This window comes from Citrus sinensis, chromosome 3 (assembly GCF_022201045.2).
Source record: "Citrus sinensis cultivar Valencia sweet orange chromosome 3, DVS_A1.0, whole genome shotgun sequence".
Taxonomy (NCBI): domain Eukaryota; kingdom Viridiplantae; phylum Streptophyta; class Magnoliopsida; order Sapindales; family Rutaceae; genus Citrus; species Citrus sinensis.
The window spans coordinates 51,398,304-51,424,454 of record NC_068558.1 but is presented as its reverse complement, the minus strand read 5'-3'; the positions used below and the strand labels follow the sequence as shown (position 1 = coordinate 51,424,454).

Below are 26,151 nucleotides of genomic sequence, written 5' to 3'. Positions count from 1 at the left end.
GGGGTTTTTTTTTTTTTTTTTTATGAGCTGTGGTAAGAACTTTCTTTGCAAGGAAACAAAGAGAATAAATTTATCCTTTTATTAATGGCAAAACTAGTGGTATAAATATCTGTATGCTTAAACCTTTATAAACAAATGCTCCAACAACTTAAGTCTCCTTCTCAATAAAGGGGTAGATATATATATATATATATTTTTTTTTAATCGGCACTTCTTAATAGAGGATTGGTGGATATTAATAAAGGTAGCTGTTGCGTTAGAGATGTTCTAAAATAGAGCAGACTTTAGATTCATTAGTTTTTCATTTAAGTTACACAGATTGTGAGGTTAATAATATAACATTTATTAAGACTTGAAAAATAAAAAATATTGTTACAAACCTATAGATACATAAAGTCTAAAATCTATTGGAACATGGGGTAAGACTTAAAACATAGTTGTTCATAGTAAAAAAATGTGGTTTACACTTTACAAGTTATTAATATCTGACCTCCCTCTTGTTTAACATTTTCAATTATTTCGAATTTATGGGTTCAGATCTATTATTAATTTATTACGCACCGTCAAAAACAATTTGACATATGCACCGCCCCAGCCCAAGCCGATTTTACCCTACATAAGTGACAGCCCCGTCGCTTTAATCACATTTTACCCATTCGCAGAAAAACACAATTGCCACTTCGGATAAAAACAAATTCAGGAAGTAAGCTCTGAACTCTCTTGACGTTTTTCAGTCTTCTCAATCTCCAAGATCCTCAACCGCTACCAAGTCTCATTACTCAATAAACTATTTTTTGAAAACCCTAGTATTGAGTCTTTCGCCAGTGATCAATCATGCTCAGGCTTTCGTCAACTGTTCCCAGTCAGATTCGGTTCTTGTTGCAGAGCTTGAATGAAGCCAACGCCGATTCCGTCTTCAGAGAGCTCTGTCAGGTTATCGTCTATTCATCTTTCAATTATCAAGTAGTACTTTTGTTGCATTAATCATCAATGTTGCATTAATCATCAACATGTTCTCTTTACATCTTTCAAAACCCTAATTTTTCCTGAACTGTAATTTTTTCTTGAGTGGTGCAATCATATGTTTTATTGGCTTTGTTTGTTTATTGCTTATCAATTTCTTGCAAGATTTTCAATAAACACTTAAAATTTTGCCTTGTTTTTTAAAGAGTTTTCTTCAACATTTTAAAAAAACCCTAAAAACGTGCCAGTTTTTTGCTAAGTAAGAAACATATTCACTGCAAGATATCCAAGAAACGCTGGATATTGCGCCTAATGAATATGGAAGCAATTGAATTGATGCTTTTTTTTTTTTTTAAGATCAACATTGAATTGTTCTCAATTTGGTAACGTTAAAGTTTTCTTGACTTTTATATTTTAGTAAATTTATGCCAGCAAGTTTGGTAGAAAGTGGTGTTGATGCTTAACTATTCCTTGGAATACTATTACGTCCTTTCCGTTTTCCGTTTATATAAGAATATCATACTGTGTTCATTGCACTTGCTTAACTAAGTGGTGATTATATGTTCTTGGTTTTCGTTTGTTTTGAGTTATTGCAAGATTTTCAGGGAACCTGAATATGTGAGTTTGAATATCGAAGCTATTGCATTAGGGATTAATGATTTTCTCAAATTATTTCGTTGATCACTAAGCTTCATTTCAAAACGTGGATGATGAATCAGGATGGAATGGCTGTCTCTTAGATGTATAACCTGCCTATGTAGTGCTTTAAAACTTAATTGTTTCTGACATTTACTTTCTTTTTTCTTGTTGGTAGTTCATTGAATATGGAATTGAGGGAAGCACTATGATGCTTCAAACCTGCATGGATCACTTGAATCTTCATGGGACTGGCTTGAAGAATCCACAGCTTGAATCAGTTGTAGCTTCAGTTTTCAAATACATTATGGACAAGCCAAATTTCAGTACTGTGTTTAGTCAGTCTGTCAAAATTACTGAGATCAATGAACAACTCCTAGAGAATTTATCAGATGTGTTAAACTTATCTCTACCTGAAAGAATTGGCATTGGTCTTGCTTTGTCTGATTCAGAAAATCTTGATGCATTAATGTGCGGTGAGTTGCGGGTTTTAAGTTATATGATTGTCCTCAAAAAAGTGGTATCATTGTGGAATAGGTGTAATTATTCTTGATATAGCTTCTTCAACTGCTGTTTTTCTTGTGAATTCATTGTTTTTTCCTTTTGGGGGGGAGGTTTAATAGAAATTAGCCTTTTGGTCCTCTACAGGGAAGAACTTTTGTATGGCTCAGATTGAAAGGTTGTGTGCCAATCCTGTTCCTATGAATTCTGCCGAGCAAATTCAGAATATTATCATGTTCCTCCAGCGCTCAAGTGACCTTTCCAAGCATGTAGATTCTCTTATGCAGATATTATCTTTGCTGCAATCAAAAGATCATACCCAGTTCGTCTTAAATCCTGTTCTTCCAGATGAATTGCATGATGCTACTTCTCTGAGGTGCCAATCATATAGCAGCTATGATTTAAATTCAAACAGCTTAGCAGTTGATAGTATATTCCAATTTTTGAATTGTTTGTCATTTTGAAAGATATATTGCTTCTGTTTTTGGCTGCAGGGATTTGGATTTGTTTCATGAATGCAGAGACGATGATTTTGATGATATTTTGGCAGAAATGGAGAAGGAAATGAGTATGGGAGATGTGATGAATGAACTAGGCTATGGATGCTCAGCTGATGCCTCGCAATGCAAAGAGATTCTCTCTCTTTTCACCCCACTGACGGAGATTACCCTCTCTCGGATACTTGGCGCGATTGCTCGTACCCATGCTGGACTTGAGGACAACCAGAACACATTTTCAACCTTTACCTTGGCCCTTGGTTGCAGCACGATGTCTGATCTGCCACCTTTGAGCTCGTGGAATGTCGATGTTCTTGTGAAAGCTATCAAACAACTTGTGAGTTCACCTTTCCTTCTTCTGGTTTTTCTTTTTGAATGTAGCAGTAGCTACTTTGTGAGATAAGTTCTTTTTAATTGAGTATTTATGCTGAATGCAGGCTCCTAATACAAATTGGATAAGAGTGGTTGAGAACTTGGATTATGAGGGATTCTACATTCCTACTGAGGAGGCATTTTCATTTTTCATGTCTGTATATAAGTACGCTTGCCAGGTATATTCTTGGAAAACTTGATATGCTAGAATCATATGTTTTTAACAATTACATGCAAATTGACGGAGCAAATTGCAGGAACCGTTTCCTCTCCATGCAGTATGTGGATCTGTTTGGAAGAATACTGAGGGTCAGTTGTCTTTTCTTAGATATGCTGTAGCTTCACCGCCAGAAGTATTTACCTTTGCCCATTCAGCTAGGCAGCTGGTATGTAGCTTTTTATATCCACTTATTGCTTTGTTTGTCCTCATGTAATCTGTGTCTGATTTTTATTAATGACAAACAATTCTTGCAGCCATATGTTGATGCAGTGCCTGGCCTTAAGCTTCAGTCTGGACAAGCAAATCATGCATGGCTGTGTCTTGATCTTTTAGATGTGCTCTGCCAACTATCTGAGATGGGTCATGCTAGCTTTGCTCGATCAATGCTTGAGTACCCTCTTAAACAGTGTCCTGAAATGTTGCTTCTTGGGATGGCACACATTAATGTATGTTTATCATATTTATTTGTCTAATATTGTTCCAGATTATGTTCTTATAACATTTATTGGTTGCTAAATTTCCTGTAATTGCAGACTGCTTATAACCTGATCCAATATGAAGTATCTTTTGCTGTTTTCCCAATGATAATTAAAAGTACAATGAGCAATGGTATGATTCTTCACATCTGGCATGTGAATCCCAATATTGTATTGCGGGGATTCGTTGATGCTCAGAACATGGAGCCTGACTGCACAATAAGAATATTAGAGATTTGCCAGGAGCTGAAGGTAAAGTTAGGGTGAATGAACTTTCAGAACTTGACATTGATTATTTGACCTGGTTGTGTGTCATAATCTTGTTTAATGTGCCTGATGCATCAGACCTGCAATTTAATTTGACCAATTATGAAGATTTTTCTTATCATCTTTATCCACTATTTCTGCTTATTCATTTCTTACATTAACCTAATTAGATTTCTTACTTTGTTACGCAGATCCTATCATCAGTTCTAGAGATGATTCCTTCTCCATTTGCTATCAGATTGGCTGTTATTGCTTCACAAAAAGAACTTGTGGATCTTGAGAAATGGTTAAGTATTAATTTAAGTACATACAAGGATGTTTTCTTTGAGGTAATTTCTGCAGCCGTCAGCTGCTGCCGTATTGGCTGTTTCTGTCATACTTCATGGATAGAAAATGAGAGGAAAAACTGTCTGACATGCATAGTCTGGCCTTTCAGGAGTGCCTCAAGTTTGTAAAGGAGGTTCAGTTTGGTAGATCACAGGATTTTTCTGCCCAACCTTTCCATCATTCTGGTGCTCTGTTGAATCTTTATATGGAGAAGATTCCTGTTATTCTGAAGGTCTACTTCATATATTTAAATTTTTTGACAACATATTGTTAATTTCAATAATACTTAAATTTTGTCATCTTTATGTCTTCTATGCAGTTGTTAAAAGCTCATATTGGTTTGATTACGTCAACCAAGCTTTCTGAGGAAATTGAAAAGTTTCAGGCAGTAGTCTTGGATTCTACTCCAAGGCTGCAGAATGGTGAGGCTGCAGATTCATCAACTTCTGAAGGATACGCAGATGACATTGAGGCGGAAGCAAACTCTTACTTCCATCAAATGTTTTCGGGTCAGTTGACCATTGAGGCAATGGTTCAAATGCTTGCACGATTCAAGGAATCCTCTGTGAAAAGGTACATCATCAAAAGCTGTTTTGTCTAGTTGCTTTGCTATTGTGTTTTATGTTATTATTCCATTGTTTCAAATTCTGTTCAAATTACTGAAACATTGAACTGTTACTTGTTTCTACGGAACTTAAATTGTAATTTGGTAGGAACAAAGATTTTTCCCTTTTGGTTGACATTTTATATTCTTGTATTTTGGTGATCACGTGCAGAATGGATTTCTGACCAGAATATATTAAACAATTGCTTTCTAGAAGAAATTAAAAATCTTGAGTGCATTGTCATTTTGAAATTTTTTTTAAAGACAGTATTTGCGTGTGAAATGAAAATCAATAACAAGATTTTTTTGCTAAAGTTTATGGATCCATAATAGATTTGAGTATTTTTGAAAGTTTCAGTTTTAGAATGATGATTTACTGTGATTGGTATGAACTGACAGGGAACACTCGATTTTTGAGTGCATGATTGGCAATCTATTTGAGGAATACAGGTTCTTCCCCAAGTATCCTGAAAGACAGCTCAGAATTGCTGCTGTCCTCTTTGGTTAGTTTTTCTCAGTCATGCATTGTTACTACCCTGGCTCTTATTTCTAGTTTCCAATCTGATGCCACTATATACCTAGCTTCTAATTTATAGAACTCTAGCATAAGAGCTTGAGTTCCATGCAACTTCTACTATTATCAAACTTTGTTATTGTTTTTTCTATCAAACTTTGTTATTGTTTTTTCTATCAAACTTCGCCATCATTTTCTCCTTTGCCTGTGTTTTTTGAGTCTAGTCTATATCCAATCTGGTCATATGCTTAGCATCGATGCACATGTTTCTGTGTGAGGAAGGTATTTGTTGACATTGGGGGAGGAAGTATCTGGGAATGCAAGAAATTTAAGCGGCTGCTTGGAATTGTTTTCCACAGATCATTTTCCACTATGCAAAAACCAAAAATAAGAAAATATGTTTGGCAGGCCAATTTTTGCTGTGAATTTTTGTTTCCCAAGAAAAATGCTTTATAATCTCTTAACAAAAGTGAGAAATGCAAATATTCTGTTTTCCTTCTTGAACTGTCCATCATGGGTCCCACATTTGCTTTGTGGTAAAGTATGCGGGTCCCAGGTGAAACAATACAAATAAATTGATTATTTACTGTAAAAATTAATTTATACATACAAATATATAATTTTTCATTATATATTGATCGAATTATATATCTTTTTTCATTTTTAAATTTTAAATAACAATTTAATTGTAATTTGATACCTTATTTTAAGAATTTATTTGTAATATTTTTTTATACCAACACTTCTTACATTCTTATTTCTTTTATTTTACCCCAAAAAAAAAAGGCTATTGCAAAATTTTATTTATTTAATTATTTTTGGTTCTTTGGATTATTACTCTTATTTAGCATCTTTAAGAATATATCAATATTATTTTAATATTTTGGTGGTCTTCATGAAAATTCTTTTGCCATAATACTATTTTTCCTCTCTCTCTTTCTATATCTCCATATTTACAGACGAGCAACCAAACACATTTTCATTTTTCATTTTCGTATGCTGTTTTAAAAATAAATTACCAAATAAATTTCTAAATTTTCCAAAAACTAATGATTTCTGTATTATGAAACAAATATAAAATTATCATTTGGAAAACTCTGCCAAAAGCAGCCTAAAGTTTCCTTAATTTTGGACTTGCTTGTTTCGGTACTCTGGTAACAGTAAGGAGATGGTTAACAGCATCACAAATATTTTGCCAGGAGCATAATTGTAGAGCTGGAGTATAAGATGCATTATATCTGTTCACTGATTGAAAAGTTATGTACACAAATATTTTGCCAGGAGCATAATTGTAGAGCTAGAGTATAAGTTGCATTGTATATGTTCACTAATTGAAAAGTTATGTTGTCAAAATGATACTTATATTCTATGTGTGCTTAGATTAGATGCTTTAAACAAATAGGGGATGACACTGTGTTCACCTCACGTTCTGTATCTGAAGTGCTTAAATAGGGAAAGACTTGATTAAACAATGACAAAGTCTTCCCATTTGCTATAGGTTGAACTCACTATCCTATGTTCACTCAAATAGCGGAAGTGAATCACACTCATACTAGAAATAATTGTAAAACTGAAATTGTCCTACCTCAGTTTTACACTACATGGTTATGCAAATTTTTTTATGATGTGTCTATAGCATGAATGATTTGCCCAAGTAATCTTGCTTTTGTATACATCAGTGTAGCTGCTTCAGCATATGTACCTTTGCAATATCTTTTCGCATTTTAATGGTCATTATCTATCTTTAAGTTGTTGTGTACTTTCACTCTTATTAAGTCATGTCGCTGTACCAAATTTCAGGTTCCATAATCAAGCACCAGCTTGTAACTCATCTAACACTTGGCATTGCCCTGCGTGGAGTTTTAGATGCACTGCGTAAACCTGCTGATTCAAAAGTTTGTATTGTCTTCTCCTGAATTTTCTTTTGTTCGGTTTCCTTGTATAGTATTGTTTATGGCATCTTTGCATGCAGATGTTTGTGTTTGGGACCAAGGCGTTGGAGCAGTTTGTGGACCGTCTGATTGAATGGCCGCAATACTGCAACCACATCTTACAAATTTCTCATCTACGTAGTACTCATGCAGAGCTTGTTGCTTTCATTGAACGGGCTCTTGCCAGGATTTCGTCGGGCCATTTGGAATCAGATGGGGCAAGTAATCCTGCTGCTCATCAGCATGTTTCTTCGCAGGCTACCTCAGGAAATGGGGAGGTAAAGTTTGATAAACCATGCACAAATGTTACTAGGAAGGAAATAAAAAATAATTTTTGTATTTGATGTATTTTCTTTGGCCTCACTGAAAGCAACTTACATATGATTTCTTTTTTACTTCTTTAGATCATTCATTATGAATATCATTTTGTGATACTTTTAGATCTTTTTCTTCCCCCCCCCCTTATGGGGTGAGTCAAGAAGGATACTAATAATGATGTATTCTGCTACCATTTGCTGCTTAAATCACTGTCTTTCTGCACTTCACTGAATCTGGATTTGCCTTTTTACTATCTTAAAATTATGCCATTAAAATTGTAATGTTGTTTTCGCTGGTGCCATGTAAAGTTTGATGAATCTTCCTTATGTTTCCAATCTTCAGATGCTATCGTGAGTCACAAAATTATATCTTCTTCTTCTTTAATATTATGTTCTCAACACGGATGACATGGTTTTATTTGTGTTGATTGGACCGCAGTTTTCATATTCTATTAGCTTAATTATGTTGTATCTGCCTATCCAGTGGTTAGATCAATTGGGGCTTCTGCAATCTGAACATCTTCTGTTTTTTCTTTTTTAAATGTGGTTTGTTGTTATAGGTTAGTGGCTCTGGCATCACACAATTGGGGCAGCAACTTTCTTCTCAGATACAGCTCCAGCAGAGAAGCGAAAGTGTTGTTGATGACCGTCATAAGGTTTCTGCTGCTTCATCTAGTGATATGAAACCACTTTTGTCGTCTATTGGCCAACCATCATCTGTTGCTCCCTTAGGTGATACTTCTAGTGCACAGAAGGTATGCTTGGTGGTCAGAGCTTTCTTTTTCATTGGAAGTATATTATTAGCAGCTCTAATTGACAGAATTTTTAAAACTGAAGCTGCATAATGCGGTCAGTGCTCCAGCAATGCTGTCAATCTCTTCCGGTTTTGCTCGTCCTTCCCGAGGAGTTACATCTACTAGTAATTATCTGTAACCTGCTTTTCACTTTGCTATTATGTTTCTATTTTATTCATTCAATGCATAATGTATGCATGCATGTGCATTGATTTCTGATGCAGAATTTGGCTCTGCTTTGAACATCGAAACACTGGTTGCTGCCGCAGAGAGAAGAGAGACTCCTATAGAGGTAACCTATATCTTTTGTGGTTCATTGACTCAAGTAATTTCTTTTCTTTTTTTCTTTTCTTTTCTTTTTTAACCTTTATGATAGTGTAACTTGTACCATATCCTTAAAGAGGAGTCCTGAGTCTAAAAATGCAGGTTTTGTTAGATGCACAGCCATTATGATACTTGAGTCACCTCCCACGAACATGAATCCTAAGTATGGGAATAAAGTTCTCCATTGAAAGAATTGGAAATCAAGGAGAACATAACTCATCTGTGGACCTTGTAGCAATACTGAAGATAGAAATACTTCTTATTTCTGCACTTGCCCTACTCCTCATCTCTGCCCTTCTTTCATACGAAAAGAAAAAGCAAACTTGAAATGAAAATGAAGGCTAGGAATTTGGGTGAAAGAAGTTATGAAGGGTTGTGGAAAAAGAATAGCTTTGGGAACTTTAGAGTTCTGACGGTGCCTTGGTAATAATTGGAGATGCTGGAATTTTGATTCTTTTTATATAATCTTAGAACCAAGATATGATAAATCCATTTGGTGCTATTGCAGTAGTTTAAAAGTTGTACAAATGAACCAATTATAGTTCTGTACTGTTGAGATTTCTGAGACCACAGATGGTATTATATTTGATAGGCTGGTTTTTTCTGAATAATCTTGTTTTCTGATTGATAGTATTTGTAATGTGTTGCGATGTGGTTATATGTCGTAGTATAATTCTCTAATATATATTCTTACTGCTTACAGGCTCCAGCATCAGAGGTTCAGGATAAGATTTCATTTATAATCAATAATATTTCGGCTCTAAATGTAGAAGCCAAAGCTAAGGAATTCACTGAAATATTGAAAGAGCAATATTATCCCTGGTTTGCGCAGTATATGGTTATGAAAAGGTCAGAAAATATTTTATTCAGTTCTCCTTTTGTTTGAATGCATGTGTTGATCTTAGTGGCTACCTTTACATTACTATATCATTGCTAAGTCTCATATGGCATACTGCCTACTTCTAACAGAGCAAGCATTGAGCCAAATTTTCACGATTTGTACTTAAAGTTTTTGGATAAAGTTAATTCAAAGGCTTTGAATAGAGAGATCGTCCAGGCCACATATGAAAACTGCAAGGTTTTTATCTACTATTACCTTAATAATGCATTTAGGTTTATTTACCAAAATGGAGAAATAATTTTTTCATTTGCATATTCTTTTAGGTTCTATTAGGATCAGAGCTTATTAAATCAAGTTCAGAAGAGCGTTCATTGCTTAAAAATTTGGGTAGCTGGCTTGGGAAGTTGACAATTGGAAGAAATCAAGTTCTAAGGGCTCGTGAAATAGATCCCAAATCACTGATTATCGAGGTAACTATGCCTACTGTATCATATTTTATAATTTTTATTAGCCCTTCTTTTTAGGCAGTTCTTTATGATGCAATTTAGAAATATCTGGCCTCTTTGCGTTTTATTACTTGATTTACATGCATAATTGCTTTTGTTGTCAGGCATATGAGAAGGGCTTGATGATTGCTGTCATTCCATTTACTTCCAAGGTTGTAGTCTTTAATTTGATTGTTTTGCCTTATCGAGTGCAAAGTTTTGTGATTTTACGTTATATTACTTGCTGCAGATTCTGGAACCATGCCAAAGCAGTCTAGCATATCAACCTCCCAATCCCTGGACTATGGCCATTCTTGGATTACTTGCTGAGATCTATTCAATGCCAAACCTCAAAATGAACCTCAAATTTGACATAGAGGTATGAACATATTTTTGCTCAATCACAGGTCGTCGTTCATCAGTATAATATGTCTGTTAGGTTGGTCATCTGATGTATGTATTTACTATTCATGTGCTTCTTTAGGTTCTATTCAAGAACCTTGGTGTGGATATGAAGGACATTACACCCACTTCTCTTCTTAAGGATCGGAAAAGGGAAATTGAAGGGAATCCTGATTTTTCTAATAAAGATGTTGGAGCATCACAACCTCAGCTAGTTCCTGAAGTTAAACCAGCAATAGTTTCTCCGTTAGGTCACGTGGATTTGCCGCTTGATGTTGCCAGCCCACCTAACTCTGGTGGCCCTACGCATTTATTGTCTCAGGTTTATACTGGTTTGGTGAAAATTTTTATTGGATGTTAGCGATAATGATGTGCATCATTAAGTTTTATATTATTATTATTATTATTATTGTGTGGATGTTTTAGTATGCGGCTCCTCTTCGTCTTTCTTCTGGCACATTGATGGAGGATGAAAAACTAGCAGCTCTTGGCATCTCTGATCAGCTTCCTTCCGCGCAAGGCCTATTTCAAGCAAGTCAATCCCAGTCACCTTTCTCTGTTAGTCAGGTATGGTACTGCTTGTCATTTTTTCTTTCTGGGTTGTAGTAAGGAGAAATTGACTCCTATTTTGACTGTATGGATGGTTCTTCTGTTGCAGCTTTCGACGCCTATACCTAACATTGGAACTCATGTTATTATCAACCAGAAACTTACTGCCTTGGGCTTGCACTTGCATTTTCAGAGGTTTGGAATTGTTTTTATATTGATATTTCCCGCTTATTGAGTACTTCTGCTTCTATCTGTGTGAAACTCACTCCAATACATGTGTTGCAGAGTGGTTCCAATTGCAATGGACAGGGCTATCAAAGAGATTGTTTCTGGCATTGTTCAACGCAGTGTTTCAATAGCCACTCAAACAACTAAAGAACTTGTTTTAAAGGTTTGTTTTCTCAGTTAAGCAGTATAGACTAACGGAGTCATTGCAGGAATTGTAGTGTATATTTTATTGTTGACTAGGATCTTATCCTCCACTGAATCATATTATCCAGTATTTTGTCATTACTACCTCCTGTGTTTTCTCTTTTGTCGAGGTTTTAAGTCAAATGAAGTCCTGTATGAGATTGATGTACTGAGTCTTTCACTTATTTGCTGCAATATCCTCAGTGCAATTGCATTCATGCTGAGTGTTCAACTCAAAATTTTTCAGTATATGATATCGTCTGTTATTACCATGTTTGCAAACCATATTCCTACACGTCCTTGATACCCTTTCTTCCCCAAGATCTATAGCCAGAATATCTGCCCATGGATCCTCCCATTTGACATGAATCGGAATATGGTATTGTGAGCAAAAAAGGAGCAAAATCTCTAAGCTCCTTGACTGTATTGATAACCTTCACTAGCACGTTTTGATAGGGCTTGCTAATCAATATTCATATTCATTCTAACCTACTTTAAACCAATGGGATGTTAGGACTATGCCATGGAATCAGATGAGACGCGTATATACAATGCTGCACATTTGATGGTTGCAAGTTTGGCAGGAAGTCTGGCCCATGTGACATGCAAGGTTTATATGTTACGTCAAAACTTTTCAGAACCATTCCCCTTTGATTATTGTATTCTAAATGATGCTCTCTTGTTGCAGTTTCATTGTTTTTCATCTCTTTCCTATTTGTGTTTGTGGATTGCTAGGAGCCCTTGCGCGGTTCTATATCAAGTCAATTGAGGAATTCGCTTCAAGGTTTAACTATTGCAAGTGAACTCCTGGAACAAGCTGTGCAACTTGTTACCAATGACAACCTCGACCTTGGTTGTGCAGTGATTGAGCAGGCTGCTACAGATAAGGTCAGATCTTCAGAGAATCTTATACTTCCAACCTTTATTGAGTCATTGAACAGACAGCCATAGATATGGACAGGTTTATGTGTGGTTTGCACTCTGATATGCATACTTAGCAGCTTTACTATTTCGGGTTTTTTTTTTTTCCTTGAGGTTAAAAACAATAATAGTATTGTTTTGAACTTCCTGTAGCCCCAAATGGTGGGAAGTACTGTCAATTTTAAGTTTCAAACTCTGAAAATATGAGAACAAAAGAACTTCTGTGTTGCTTATGAGTTGCATATGTGCTTGGATGATCTCTGTGGGGAGTCTTCATTTTGGTTCTGTGGACTAGTTTCTACCATAGATAGTGCTCAGCAATCTCGAAGATTAGTTATCATCATTAATATTTTCCCCTTATTGGAATGGTTCTAATGATAGCTCTAAATCTTTTTGAATTTCACTCGTGGGTTTTTCTCATGGCATTTTGCTTCATGCAGGCTATTCAAACCATTGATGGAGAAATAGCTCAACAACTTTCTTTAAGAAGAAAGCATAGAGAGGGCGTAGGTTCCTCTTTCTTTGATCCAAACATTTATGCACAAGGATCTATGGGTGTACCTGAGGCCCTGCGCCCAAAACCTGGTCACTTATCAGTTTCTCAACAGCGAGTTTATGAGGTAAACACAAACTGGCCAGTTGAATGATGTCTGATTTAACTCGAGGGGAAAGGCACTTAAAGATCTCATCCAATCCCTCTTTTGCAGGACTTTGTTAGACTTCCTTGGCAGAACCAATCTAGCCAGGGCTCACATGCCATGTCTGCTGGTTCTTTGACTTCATCGGGTGATGCTGCTCAAGCCAGTGCTTATGGTTTAGCAGGAGGACAAGGTAACCAAGGCTATTCATCAAGTGCAGGAAGCACAGGATTTGATGCAGTTTCTCGCCCGTCGGATGTTGCTTCTGGCACTACTGAATCCACTTCAGCTGGGTTTCTGAGGTTGTTCATGCCTGCACTTGGGTTTATCAATTTTCTAAAATTTCTTCATTTCTGTATTCAACATTCTTTGTGTTTTCAGTACATCATTGGTACACATTGGGGCTGCTGATGGTGGTATTCTACATAATTCTGAAAGTGAATCTGTCAACGCTGCATTTACTCCAGCTGCTACTGAGTTATATGCAGCTGATTCAACTGAACCTGTAAAAGTGCGAATTCTTGTGCGTACTAGCTTATCTGCTGTTAGGAAATGATCTTTTTTTAATTCCTGACATCTGCTTTTACCTTTTTTATAAGGAACCTGGAGCTTCTTCTCAGTCACTACCATCAACTGCTGCCCCTGAGCGCATTGGAAGCAGCATCTTGGAACCTTCGCTGCAGACAAGGGATGCTCTGGATAAATACCACATTGTTGCACAAAAGGTTGCAACTAACCTTTTTTTTTTTCTTTTTAATTTTTTTCCCTTCTCCCACATTTTTCAAATCCCTTAATTGGAATTGGGTGATACAATCTGCTGAGCACTTCAATATATACATAAGCGCATCTGTGCTGTCAAGGATTCCGAGGTCGCGTTTACATGGGGGATTGGTTATATTTAACTCATTTGCATGTACTAGTTGAGAAACTTGGTTTTCATTTTTTATTTTTTCCGGTGTTGGAAGAGGGGGGTTTTCTTTATGGGTTTTGGGATGGGGTAATGGGTGATTTGGTTAATCCGGTTAAAAGATGCTGTTGATATGTTTTGAAAGTCCAATAGTGGGTTACTCTGACATGCAAATGAAGCCAATGATTTTCCACATGGAAATTTCATGAGGATGCCAATTTAGCAATAAGACCTGAGTTTTATTGAGTTCTGATTTTTAAATCTTATTATTTATTTGGGTTTAGTTAGTATCTGTTAAGTCTGATTCATTGTTTTGCTGACCTAACTCTTTCGTTTAAAAATATTTCAGCTTGATGCTTTGATAGGAAATGATGCTAGAGAAGCTGAGGTTCAGGTTTTGTTCTTTTTGCTCTCCTCTGGGTTTATAATGCGTCTAGATTTTACCTCCTTTGTCCATGTTTTCCTTATGGACTTGGACTTTGGTCTCCCTTCTAGCTCATTCTTTTGCTTGTTTTGCATCCAAAATTTGGTTCAGAATTTTTGGGACTTAATTTACTTAATTGGATATGTCTTCTGTTCAGGGAGTAATTTCTGAGGTTCCTGAGATAATACTCAGATGCATCAGTCGAGATGAGGCTGCCTTGGCTGTGGCTCAAAAGGTTCTCTCTCTTCATTGGAAAATTTTGAATTGTTGCTTTTGCTGATGTCCTTTTATTTTGAAATAGTTACAAAAGGAATAAAATAACCTTGGCAACTTCTTAAGTCAGTTCTAAATTTTCTGATAGGTCTTCAAGGGATTGTATGAGAACGCATCAAACAATCTTCATTTTAGCGCTCATCTTGCGATTTTGGCTGCCATTCGTGATGTTTGCAAGCTTGTTGTTAAGGAGCTCACTAGTTGGGTATGCTTTAGTGAAGAACTTCTATTTCCTGGACCATATGTTTGGTTTGCCCTACACTACTGTGGTCTTCATACTGAGTTCCTTCTGTCATATCATTTTGGAAATATATTTTGGTTGATAATGCATTTTGTTTGGAATATTGGCTATGGTGGGCTGGTGCCTGTCACATAATAAGTTCTTTTGGAAGATGAAGAACTCAGAAAAGCAGGTTTAGGTCTCTTGTGGTTTTGAGAACAAAAATTTCATCTATTTCTCATGTATATCCTGAATTTTCTGAACTTTCATTTTTTAATGTAAGCGTGCAATTTATCTCTTATTGGAATAGTTCCCTTCGAGATCCTTGATGAAATTTATTCTTTTGAGAGTCACTGTGTAAAGTTTTTACCACGCATTACACTTTGTAGTGGATTGGTGGATTCTAAATTATATTATCTTGTTTCTTCTAAAAAAATTATGATTGTTTTTTAAGTTATTATATTTTAGTGTGTAATGTTTTTCAGCGTATTACACTTTATAATGGACTGGTGAATTGTAAACTATATTTTCTTGTTTCTTCTAAAAAAGATTGTGATTTTTCATTAGAAAAAATTAGTTATTATATTGATTATATGATTATAAAATGAATTTTTGATCTCCAACAATTGTGGTTGTATTTGTGCCACTTTGTAATTCTTCTTTTATTTTCAATTCATATTTTTTCGATTTATATTTAATTCCATTGAACTGATCTCTGATATTGCTTGAGCTTTCCAAGAAATGATGTGATATTCATGTGAGCTGAGCTTGCTAACAAGAGACGATGTGTTGCTTTGTAATTTGCTTGTGCTTTTTTCCCATTTCATTGATTTAATCAGTTGTTTCTGTTGGGGTGTGTGTGTGTGTGTGTGAGCGCGCGTATTCTAACTGATCTTAATTTTCCATTTCTTGATAATCAATATTTAATTTGTAACTGTTACTTTGTAGGTGATTTACTCAGACGAGGAGAGAAAGTTCAACAGAGATATTACTATGGGCCTTATTCGTAGTGAATTACTAAACCTTGCAGAGTACAACGTTCACATGGCAAAACTTATTGATGGGGGAAGGAACAGTATGTATAAGGGAATGTTCCTTTTACTTGTTTCTTCTAACATTGTTGAGCCAACTGACTCTTGCATGAAATTTGCAGAGGCTGCAACCGAGTTTGCCATTTCTCTTCTTCAAACTTTGGTCACTGATGAGTCCAGAGTAGTCATTTCAGAACTCCACAATCTTGTAGATGCATTAGCAAAGGTTGTATTTGTTATTTCGTTTGAAAGAATGCAGTTAATACTTACTTCTTTGTGACTCTTAACTTTATGAACTTTGCAGCTTGCTGCAAAACCTGGATCTCCTGAGTCATTACAACAGCTGATTGAGATTGTTAGGAATCCTGCTGCCAATGCTAATGCTTCATCTGGTGCTACCACTGCAAAGGATGATAAGGCTAGGCAATCCAAGGACAAAAAGGTTAGTAGAGATATCATCATCTGAATTTTGGCCCTTGGTCTGATTCTTTCTTATGATACGAAAACTTATTGAAACAGGCTTATAGTCACACCACAGCAAACAGGGAAGATTACAACATCCCGGAGTCTGTGGATCCAGATCCCGTTGGTTTCCCTGAGCAGGTATCTTGACCTTAAATTGATTGATATTGAATTGGAAATATCACGAAGAAAAGACCAGAGATAGATAAAATCTGGGTATTGTATGGGATTTGGTAAATTTCTCCCGTTTGCCAGTGCCCTGTATAGATGAATGGTCCTCCAGATGATGTCACAGTAGAGTGCTTACATGTATGACCAGTGGTTTCTGTCAAAGTTTATAAAGCCAACCACTTTGATGGCCTCTTTTGGCCAAGAAATTAACTACCTCTAATTCTTACTTTGGCTTAGCTTCCTTTTTGCTACAAGAAGGCATTTTATCCACCTCTATTGACCATCTCAGTGGTGTCTGAAATGCTGCGAGTAGCATTTCTTTCGAGTTTCGGTTTTCAATTCGCCCATTAACATTAGAAAGATGTTGCTATGGGGGATTCCAATTTATGTCTCTAATAATCAAGAGGACAGCCACAGCTAAACAGGATTGTTTGTTCCCTCTTTTTGTCTGTACAAATGCACTGACTCATGCACTGATGCTTGCATATTCGTCTCTTTTATTATTTCTCTATGTATGATGGCTTTGCAAATGTTGGCGTGAACACCTTGCAGGTATCCATGCTGTTTGCAGAATGGTATCAGATATGCGAACTTCCTGGCTCAAATGATGCAGCTTGTACTCGTTATGTCTTGCAATTACATCAAAATGGTCTGCTTAAAGGGGATGATATGACAGATCGGTTCTTCCGCCGCCTCACGGTGATTTTTCATTTTTGATTTGATAGTATTTGACAGACACAAACTTCTGGGCCCCCATCCTCACAATTATTCTTTTAGGAAATCTGCACATTTAGTATTGTATTCAATAGCCATGAAACTTTATATCTTTTTTATTTCCATTTTCTAGGAAGTTTCTGTTGCACATTGCCTATCTTCGGAGGTCATTAATCCTGGTACATTGCAATCACCTCAGCAAAGTCAGAGCCTATCCTTCCTTGCCATTGACATTTATGCAAAACTCATGTTATCGATCCTGAAGGTGGGTGTACTATATATTTTTCTGATTATGTAAATACCTTCATATATACATCCTGTCCTTAAAAATCTGCTTTACGTTGCTGTGACATTTTTAAACTTCTATACAGTGTTGTCCTGTGGAGCAAGGGTCAAGTAAAATATTTCTTTTGTCAAAGGTGATTCTCAAATATAGTTTTTTCCTGTCTTTCCATTTTTAATTCTTGATTTGTATCTTAATACTAGATCATTTTGCAGATTTTGACCGTTACTGTCAAATTTATTCTAAAAGATGCGGAAGAAAAGAAAGCTTCTTTTAATCCTAGGCCGTATTTCAGATTGTTTATTAACTGGCTGTTAGACATGAGCTCACTGGATCCTGTTGCTGATGGTTCAAACTTTCAGGTATGGTTAGTTTGCATCAATTTGTCTCGGTTATCTCAATTGATTGGCTGATCATGATTTTCTATCTTGCAGATATTGTCGGCCTTTGCAAATGCATTCCATGTTTTGCAACCCCTTAAAGTACCTGCCTTCAGGTTAGCATCATGAATTTGTTTAGAAGGCATGTGATGAGATATATGATTACATTTTTTCAGAGGATACCTTGTATAGAAGGCTTCCAATTTTGGTGATTCATGTTTTTTCACTAATGAACTTTGACTTGCAAGACTATTGAGTTTGATTAGATTAGTTGCAAGATGTTGATCAGAATCAAAGACATACTCATCTGCGGAATTCCTTCTTGTGTTTATTCTGCTGAATTTACTAGTACAAGTGTCATTTCCTAAGAAATGACACTGGTTGTTTTTGAAAATAGACGAGTCCTTGATTTCCTTGTGATATGTCTCTGCTGTCTTTTTTATTTTTCTGCTTTCATTTGTGGGAGGAACCTCTCTCGCTCGACTAGTCAATCCCCTTCAAACATATAATGATTTTGCATGGCCTGGAAGGGAACATGAAACGAATTGATTTTAGTTGGAGTGCCGAACGATGATATCATCTGGGGTTGTGTTGGTGTGTAATTGAGTTGTCTTGATCTTTTGACCAGGGAGAGCCTCCTTAAACACCGTACAAGTTGTCATGAAAGTTTGTGAGATTGCATAAACTAGTGAGAAATAGTTAATTGAGGCCATTATTGTCACAGCCTATGCATTCTAGATCTATTGGAGTTTATATGTAAAGTTCTTTTACTGCTTTTTTTATGCCTTGTGCATTTCTAACTTGGTTAAAATTTTTGTCCAGCTTTGCGTGGCTTGAGTTGGTCAGTCACAGGAGTTTCATGCCTAAATTACTCATTGGAAATGGTCAAAAGGGTTGGCCTTATATCCAACGCTTGCTTGTGAATTTGCTTCAATTCTTGGAACCATTTTTGAGGAATGCTGAGCTGGGAGTGCCGGTTAGCCTCACACAATTGCTAGGCCCTTTTGTTTGCTGTTTGTTATACTAACCTTGAGGAGAATGTTTTCTTATTCCTTTGATTATATGTGCAGGTTCGCTTTCTGTATAAAGGCACACTTAGAGTGCTGCTAGTGCTGCTCCATGATTTCCCAGAATTCCTATGTGATTATCATTTTACCTTTTGCGATGTGATTCCCCCAAGTTGCATACAAATGCGCAATATTATCCTCAGTGCTTTTCCTCGCAATATGAGGCTGCCTGATCCATCTACTCCCAACTTAAAGGTGTTTGTTGTTAGTCATTGTTTGTGGCTTGTTATTAACTTAACAATGAAGACTAATTCGTAACTTGTTTTTCAGATTGATCTGCTTCCAGAAATCAGAGACCCCCCTCGTATTTTTTCTGAGGTTGATGCGGCTCTTAGAGCAAAGCAGATGAGAGCTGATGTGGATGATTATCTCAAGGTACCGTATTTTGACTCTGATTATCTTAATAACTTAAACATATGTATTTCCTTTTCTGTGTACTTTCCTCTATGGGTATGATTCTTGTGCCTCTACTCTGGAGTTAATACTCTGTTAACTTTTTGGTTAATGTCAATTCTCAACCCATTTAACTGCATTTGGACAATCTTTGCAGACGGGCCAACCAGGTTCCTCATTTCTGAGTGAACTGAAGCAGAAATTGCTCCTTCCACCCAGTGAGGCTGCTTCTGCTGGTACCCGTTACAATGTACCACTGATCAATTCTCTTGTGCTTTATGTAGGAATGCAGGTATCCTCGAATTTTGAACTGTATTGCGTCTGGATTTCTGTTTTCTCGAATTTCACTTTTGTTTAATGTTACGAGACTAAACCTATTAAACTCTGTGATTTTTGGAATATTATTGTGGTTTGTTGTTGATATATACTATCAATTTGTACTTCTGTTTCCTTTCATTTAGAGACTAGGTCTTGGTTTGTAGTCGCAGAATAAATCTCAAACTCTGTATGGATCAGCCATAATTTACAGGAAATTGTCAATTGGTTTCTTGCTCCATTCACAAATTTTATGAATCTTGAATTATGTTGGCTATTGTGGGAGCAGTGGGGGCAATTCAAGAACAGTATTTACAATTTGAAGTAAAAAGAGTGGTTGTTGATCTTTGTATTTGTCTATTTGTTCTCTAGGCCATCCATCAACTGCAAACAAGAACATCTCATGCACAGTCGACAGGAAACAATAGTTCGCTGACTGCATTCTTGGTGAGTGCTGCCTTGGATATTTTCCAGACATTGATTCAGGATCTGGATACCGAAGGGCGCTATCTTTTCCTAAATGCGGCTGCGAATCAGTTGCGCTATCCTAACAACCATACACATTATTTTTCCTTTGTCTTACTCTATCTGTATGCTGAAGCAAACCAGGTGAGGGTTTCTACGGCTGTGTATCTACTTTCTTTTATTCAGTTCTGTTTGGCGATAAGAAACTTGTTACATTAGTGGTGATGTTGGTAAGGTTTGAATTTTTTTTTTTTTTACCCAAAAAAAAAAAAAAGAGGATACACGCGTTCACAAGTTTGGAAGACTCTTAAAGCTATCAGCCTACCCTTTTAACTTTTCAGAGGGTCGAAAAAGAAACCATGAAGAAAAAATTGGTTCAAATTGCTTCCAATAAGCAAATTTTTCTTATTTTTCGATCTATTATTTAAATGTAAGATTGTTTTATGAAGTTCCAAAATCTAATCTCTGACTATGAAGAAATGGGATTAGAATTTACAATTGGTTCAAAATACTTAGCAAAATTTTCTTTTTGTTAAAATTGCTTTTTATTATTTAAATGCACTATTGTTTTCTCAAGTACCAAAATCCAATCTATGGCTATAAGGTGAGGTGATTAGATTTTATGGCTCAGATGTGGGGAAAGTCACTTGGATTTAGCATTTGATGAAATGTTAAATGTATGAAAATTCAATATTTCTTCCTTTTGCAGGAAATTATCCAGGAGCAAATTACAAGAGTACTATTCGAACGCCTCATTGTGAATCGACCTCATCCTTGGGGTCTTCTTATAACTTTCATTGAACTGATCAAGGTAAAGCTTCGTTTTCTCAATCTTGAATGTTAAAATGTGAAATATTCATAGTTTCACTCTTGTAACTCAAATGTGTTGAAGTTGCAGAACCCTAGATACAATTTCTGGAACCAATCATTCATCAGGTGTGCTCCGGAGATTGAGAAACTCTTTGAATCAGTCGCAAGATCTTGTGGAGGTCTCAAGCCTGTTGATGACAGTATGGTCTCTGGGTGGGTGCCTGACAACACTCACTGATACAGCTTAATATTTATGTCAAATTTGCTGCATTTCATTATTTAGATTCTCCTCTTGTAATCGCGCGCGCTTGTATATATTATTTTTTATCCCGTTTTGTGTATATATTCGTATTGTTGTTATAAGGTTTCCGCTGCTCTTTATCATTATTTAAAGTATATACAAACGGAACAAATAGTCTCCCTGGTTATCCCCTGCTCTTAAGAAGCTTTTTTGTGCATTTTGCTGATCATTAAAAACGTTACTAACTAGGTGTTTGGCAATTTCATTGGTTTAATTATTATTATTTCTTATTCGTGAAGATTTGTTGTGAATTGTTGGTCCCAAAATTAGCTTTGAACAAACACCCAGGAATTTGTTATATAAGGCAGAGTCCTACACTCAACAGTGGCTCTGCCCAATGGCCTGGATTATGAAATATCGGTTGTCATAAAGAGGATGAACTCATGAAAATTTTAGTATTATGTTTATTGAAGGGAGATCGGAATGGATTGAAATTGGAACTAGTAGAAATGAGAATATAATGAAATGAAAATGGAGAATGATAATCAAAATAATTTGTTTATTGGAATTGTAAAAATATAGAGTTGGATTGCTATGAAATTTAGCCCCTGAGAAGATACTCAGATACTGAAATCAAAATGGAGAATGAAAATCAAAATAATTTGTTTATTTGAATTGTAAAAATATAGTGAGTTAGATTGCTATGAAAATTAAGCGGTGCTAAAAACAAGGAAGTTGTTAGATTGCTATGTGGGATGGCAATTGAACTCGGACTCGGCCTGGACGAACTCAGACTTTCCGGATTGGGTTAAACGGATTAAATAAAATTCAGTATTCGGATGCCATTTTTAAAACTCGCATATGATCGGGTCTGGTTTTGGGTTTGGGTGAACCCATATATTTGGAATTCGGACCTGGATATTTAATAATTTTAATATTAATTTTTTTAAATTTATTTTTAATATAAATAGGAAAAAAAATAGAGCCCAAATGGTGCCTTAATTCATTTATACTTTCACAGTCCCAATAAACATTTCCTCTCTCAGTCCCTCTTTAGCTCATCTTCATTAAATCATCGTTTTCATCGTTTGCCCACTTTCACGGCTGTTCATCATCATAATCAGCTGTTGTTTCCTTGTCTTCTTTGGCGCGATCAATAACCAACTGTGATGTGGGTTGAACGGCACCTTCGCCAATCACGATTACGGCTGTGTTCATCATCATCAAGTGTTGTCGTAACCAACTCTGATACAGTCAGAATCAACGAGTTTGCGTTTGCCGTTTGTTGATTCACCGGATGCCAATCCTTCAAGTTTGTGAATATCGGATTATAAGTTCCTACTTTTGTTGTTGAAAGTTGATGTCTTCCATTTTATAATTATGTGATTTATGCTTTGTTATGATTTGATTTGAATATTTGTGCTTTGATATGCTTCCATTTTATTATTTATAGTTTATTTAATTTTGAAATATTTTTTAATTGTTGGATGTTGCTGTTAATAAATTAAGGGAAAAGGATACCGTTGATTATAAGTGGGAGGTTCAAACCAAGAAACAAACGAGCTTATTTGTATTTGATTTGCTGAAATCCTGGATTTGTATTTCTATTTGATTTTTCAGTTAATTTCAGTTTTTTTTTTTCAATTGGATTCATTAATTCGGATTGAAAACCCACAATTCAGGAACCCGGATTTTCCCGGATTGAACCTGGACCGGACCCGGAGTGGAAAAAGGCGGGCTTATTTCTGGATCTAGTATAGAAAATATTCGTCCGGATTCGTATCCGAAAAGGGTAAACCTGCACTCGGACCTGGATTTTGGTTCTGAAACCTAAGGAGTCTATGTAGATTAAGCAGTGCTAAAAATAAGGAAATTGTTGAAAATTGTTAGAGTTTGCGGTTTTATCTAGTACCTGGTGAACATATTAACTAGATTCATAAATGAATTATGAAATACTTTTTTTGAGGTTCAAATTTTTCTCTTTGCCGCAATATCCATCCTTTTGAATTCTTATTCAAATTGGTGATTATTTATTTAAAAATTATTATTATTATTATTATTATTGTTGTTGTTGTTGTTGTTGATATATTAATTAATTATAATACTATTATTATTGTTGATGTATTGATTAATTATAATACTTTTTATTATTAATAAAAATATTATAGTAATGTTAATATATTAATTAATTGTGATATTTTATATTATTAATTAATTATGATATTATTATTATTATTATTATGATATTTTTTAGCATCATGGGCTTCTCAGTTGATTTGTTCTACCATCCTCTTAGCAATTACGGGATTGATCGTTTAGAATTTATTAATTGTTTACTCATGCTATTTTTTACTTTTAAGAGAATGAAAATGTCAATTGCTCTCAACTGCACTTAGCAACAGTGCGTGCTCAACAGTGGACCGCCTTATACAATTAGTGAGCCTTGGTGCATGAGCACACACGTTGATTTTGATAGAGACTGACCTGGTTGCAGTCGACTAGTTCTAAATAAACCCAAATAAGCAAAAAGGTCAGCTTATATTATATTACTAGCGTAACATGTGTCACATTTTTCATCGAAGTTTATGAATTATGGCGATGAAATGAAGAAGCATATAGTTCAATGAGGTAAATGTGCAATTAACGTACGGGTTGCTTTCATTATATATAATTACGCGCATGAACAAATACTTCTCACTTGCAAAAAGATAATGAATGGCGTTTCAATATCGTTACTCTCTATGACTAAAACGAGGTTCGTCCTGCTCAGCCACCAATAAATACATATTCATTCATTCATATTAAATACAATGTTCCTGGTCATAACTTGGTAACTAAGTCACAACTTGGCTCAATAGATAAGATTAATGTACTTGATCAAATTGGTTTTCTATTTTTAATATTCTATTATTTTCTACTAAGAAGAAACGAGAATCGACTAGGATGGCTAGAAGAGATATCAACCGCTAGCTATTTCCATATTTTTTGTTTTTCTTATAATGAGGCCATGAGCTAGCTAGATAGTTACTGGTGGTTCGTATTCGAACAAAGCTTTCCCTTCGTAGAAGATATAACAATATCAATTACAACGTCGTACCATTTCTTTTGCCTTCGACATAAAGGCATTTTTCCTAATAACAAAGACAATGATGCAGCGTGGTTCTACACAAAACGCTATGTAATGAAATTGATGCAACAAAGAGATAAATTATTGCAGGATGATGGTTAGATAGGAGATATTATCAATACTTTATTGATTTTGAAAACACTCGAAATAAACCAATGGGCATTTGATCTAGTGGGAGAACACTTGCACTTAAAATGTTGAGAGTAAGGCTTCGAGCCTCCATAAAAGTATTATGGGGGTTAGTTTCAGCTCTCCCTTAATTATCAAATAATTGAGTAGAGCAAGTCTATTCCTCACTAAATATGAGTGAAATGGACACCTCTCGAATATTAGAGAGGGGCTTCAGAGAAGTACATGTATAATCTGTTTGTAAATATTAATTGTAATATCTGATGTAATATTAGTAACAGTCTTGTATAACAGTATTAAAAAAAAAAGTGGACACCTCTCGAATATTAGGGAGGGGCTTCAGAGGAGTACATGTATAATCTGTTTGTAAATATTAATTGTAATATCTGATGTAATATCAGTAACAGTTTTGTATAACAGTATTAAAAAAAAAAAAACGATACTAAGAACGCTCATGAATCTAGGGTGTTAAGATTTATTGATTCCATAATATGCCAAGAAATAATAAGAATAAAACTCAAACTAAGAGTTTATTCAAAAAAATAATCAATAACAAACAAAAATTTGCTTGTAACAACTATAAAAGACACTCATTATTACTAACTACAACTTATCATAATTTGACTAGAAAAATTATTTTAATGAGACTCATACTTAAATTAAAAATACAACTCAATTAGAAATACCTAAATAATAAAACTTTAAATAGACAACCAAATTAAACTATAATATAAATTAATTAAATAATTTCTAAATATAATATATTTCAATCTAATTCCCGCTAGGATGGAAAAATTCAGTCTCAAATTTTGCTCCTTATAGTCTTCAATACATCTTTCTTGTATTCATTTATTTTTTTTTTCTCTCTAATTTATTCATTCGTTTATTTATTTTTTTGTAAAACTAAAATACAAAATAAACTGCAAGACTGTTGAAGGTCCGATATGGTTGCGGTTGCGGCGAGGAGCACAATGGTGGCAACGTTTTGGTCCAATTCGCAGTGATATGACCAGAAAATCAAATCCAAGTGGTCGCAAGCGTTGGCCTCGATTCCGACAATAGGCGTGTCGATCGGTTGTAAAAAATTTGTCGAAAAAGATTGTACTGGTGAAGGGAAGTTGACTGTTGGCGGTGGTGTTGGACAACACGCGGTGGAAATCGACAAATGGAAGTGGCGGCGCTTGCGGCTTTTGTTGCTGCTTTCCAGCGGTTTTGTAGCTGAACGGTGGCGTTTTTGCTAGGGGTTTGGTGGTCGGCTTTCTCTGACTTCGTTAGTGGTTTTGATCGACGGCAAACTTACGGGGTGTTTGTGAATAGAGGTCGCTATGGAGTTTAGGTTTTCTAATTCGAGAATTTCTGATATATAGTTATTGAATACTGGTCGCTATGGAGGTTTAATTTATTTAATCACAATTTCATCTAGGTTTTCGGTTCTACGAAAAAATGTTTTGTTGTGAAATTGATGCAGTGAAAGAATAAAGTGATGTAAGGTCATGGATAAATAGGAGATATTCTCAAAATTAACATGTATTTTCAATACATGTTAATTTTGAGAATATCAATAAATCCAAGATGTTAAAATTTGTTAATTCCACGTTATATTAAAAGTTAATTAAATTAGAATTCAATCGAAGAATTTATTATAAGAAATAATTAATAACAATTTATCCAGGTTTGTTAGTAAAAATTTACAAAAGATATTTATCTATACTAATTACAGTTTATAAATTTTAATTTAATTAGAATTTA

At 35.3% G+C, this 26,151-nt stretch overlaps 1 protein-coding gene across 5 annotated transcripts; it reads left to right on the top strand.

The window, feature by feature from the left end:
* The first annotated feature begins 641 nt into the window (after positions 1 to 641).
* Positions 642 to 22,571, top strand: LOC102630812 (uncharacterized). 5 transcript variants are annotated; one of them, XM_025092599.2, is made up of 51 exons: positions 642 to 933; positions 1,778 to 2,075; positions 2,248 to 2,476; positions 2,595 to 2,934; positions 3,035 to 3,148; positions 3,227 to 3,355; positions 3,444 to 3,635; positions 3,723 to 3,917; positions 4,124 to 4,261; positions 4,369 to 4,491; positions 4,579 to 4,832; positions 5,263 to 5,366; positions 7,178 to 7,272; positions 7,350 to 7,586; positions 8,186 to 8,380; positions 8,463 to 8,544; positions 8,644 to 8,711; positions 9,447 to 9,592; positions 9,713 to 9,821; positions 9,908 to 10,054; positions 10,195 to 10,242; positions 10,320 to 10,448; positions 10,554 to 10,793; positions 10,898 to 11,038; positions 11,130 to 11,215; positions 11,306 to 11,411; positions 11,946 to 12,041; positions 12,167 to 12,319; positions 12,793 to 12,972; positions 13,060 to 13,292; positions 13,372 to 13,513; positions 13,590 to 13,715; positions 14,247 to 14,285; positions 14,479 to 14,556; positions 14,683 to 14,799; positions 15,763 to 15,889; positions 15,968 to 16,071; positions 16,150 to 16,287; positions 16,365 to 16,448; positions 17,031 to 17,177; positions 17,326 to 17,457; positions 17,564 to 17,611; positions 17,691 to 17,837; positions 17,910 to 17,971; positions 18,678 to 18,831; positions 18,926 to 19,117; positions 19,193 to 19,297; positions 19,473 to 19,607; positions 20,003 to 20,239; positions 20,805 to 20,906; positions 20,988 to 22,571. In XM_025092599.2, the coding sequence occupies exons 1-51, from the start codon at positions 835 to 837 to the stop codon at positions 21,141 to 21,143; spliced, it is 7,278 nt and encodes a 2,425-aa protein (XP_024948367.2). In that variant the 5' UTR covers positions 642 to 834; the 3' UTR covers positions 21,144 to 22,571. The 5 variants fall into 5 exon arrangements, with proteins under 5 accessions (XP_024948367.2, XP_024948366.2, XP_006490846.2 ...); XM_025092598.2 differs by having other exon boundaries at positions 643 to 933; positions 14,247 to 14,291; XM_006490783.3 differs by having other exon boundaries at positions 643 to 933; positions 13,372 to 13,501; positions 14,247 to 14,291; positions 20,994 to 21,333.
* Positions 22,572 to 26,151: the final 3,580 nt, after the last annotated feature.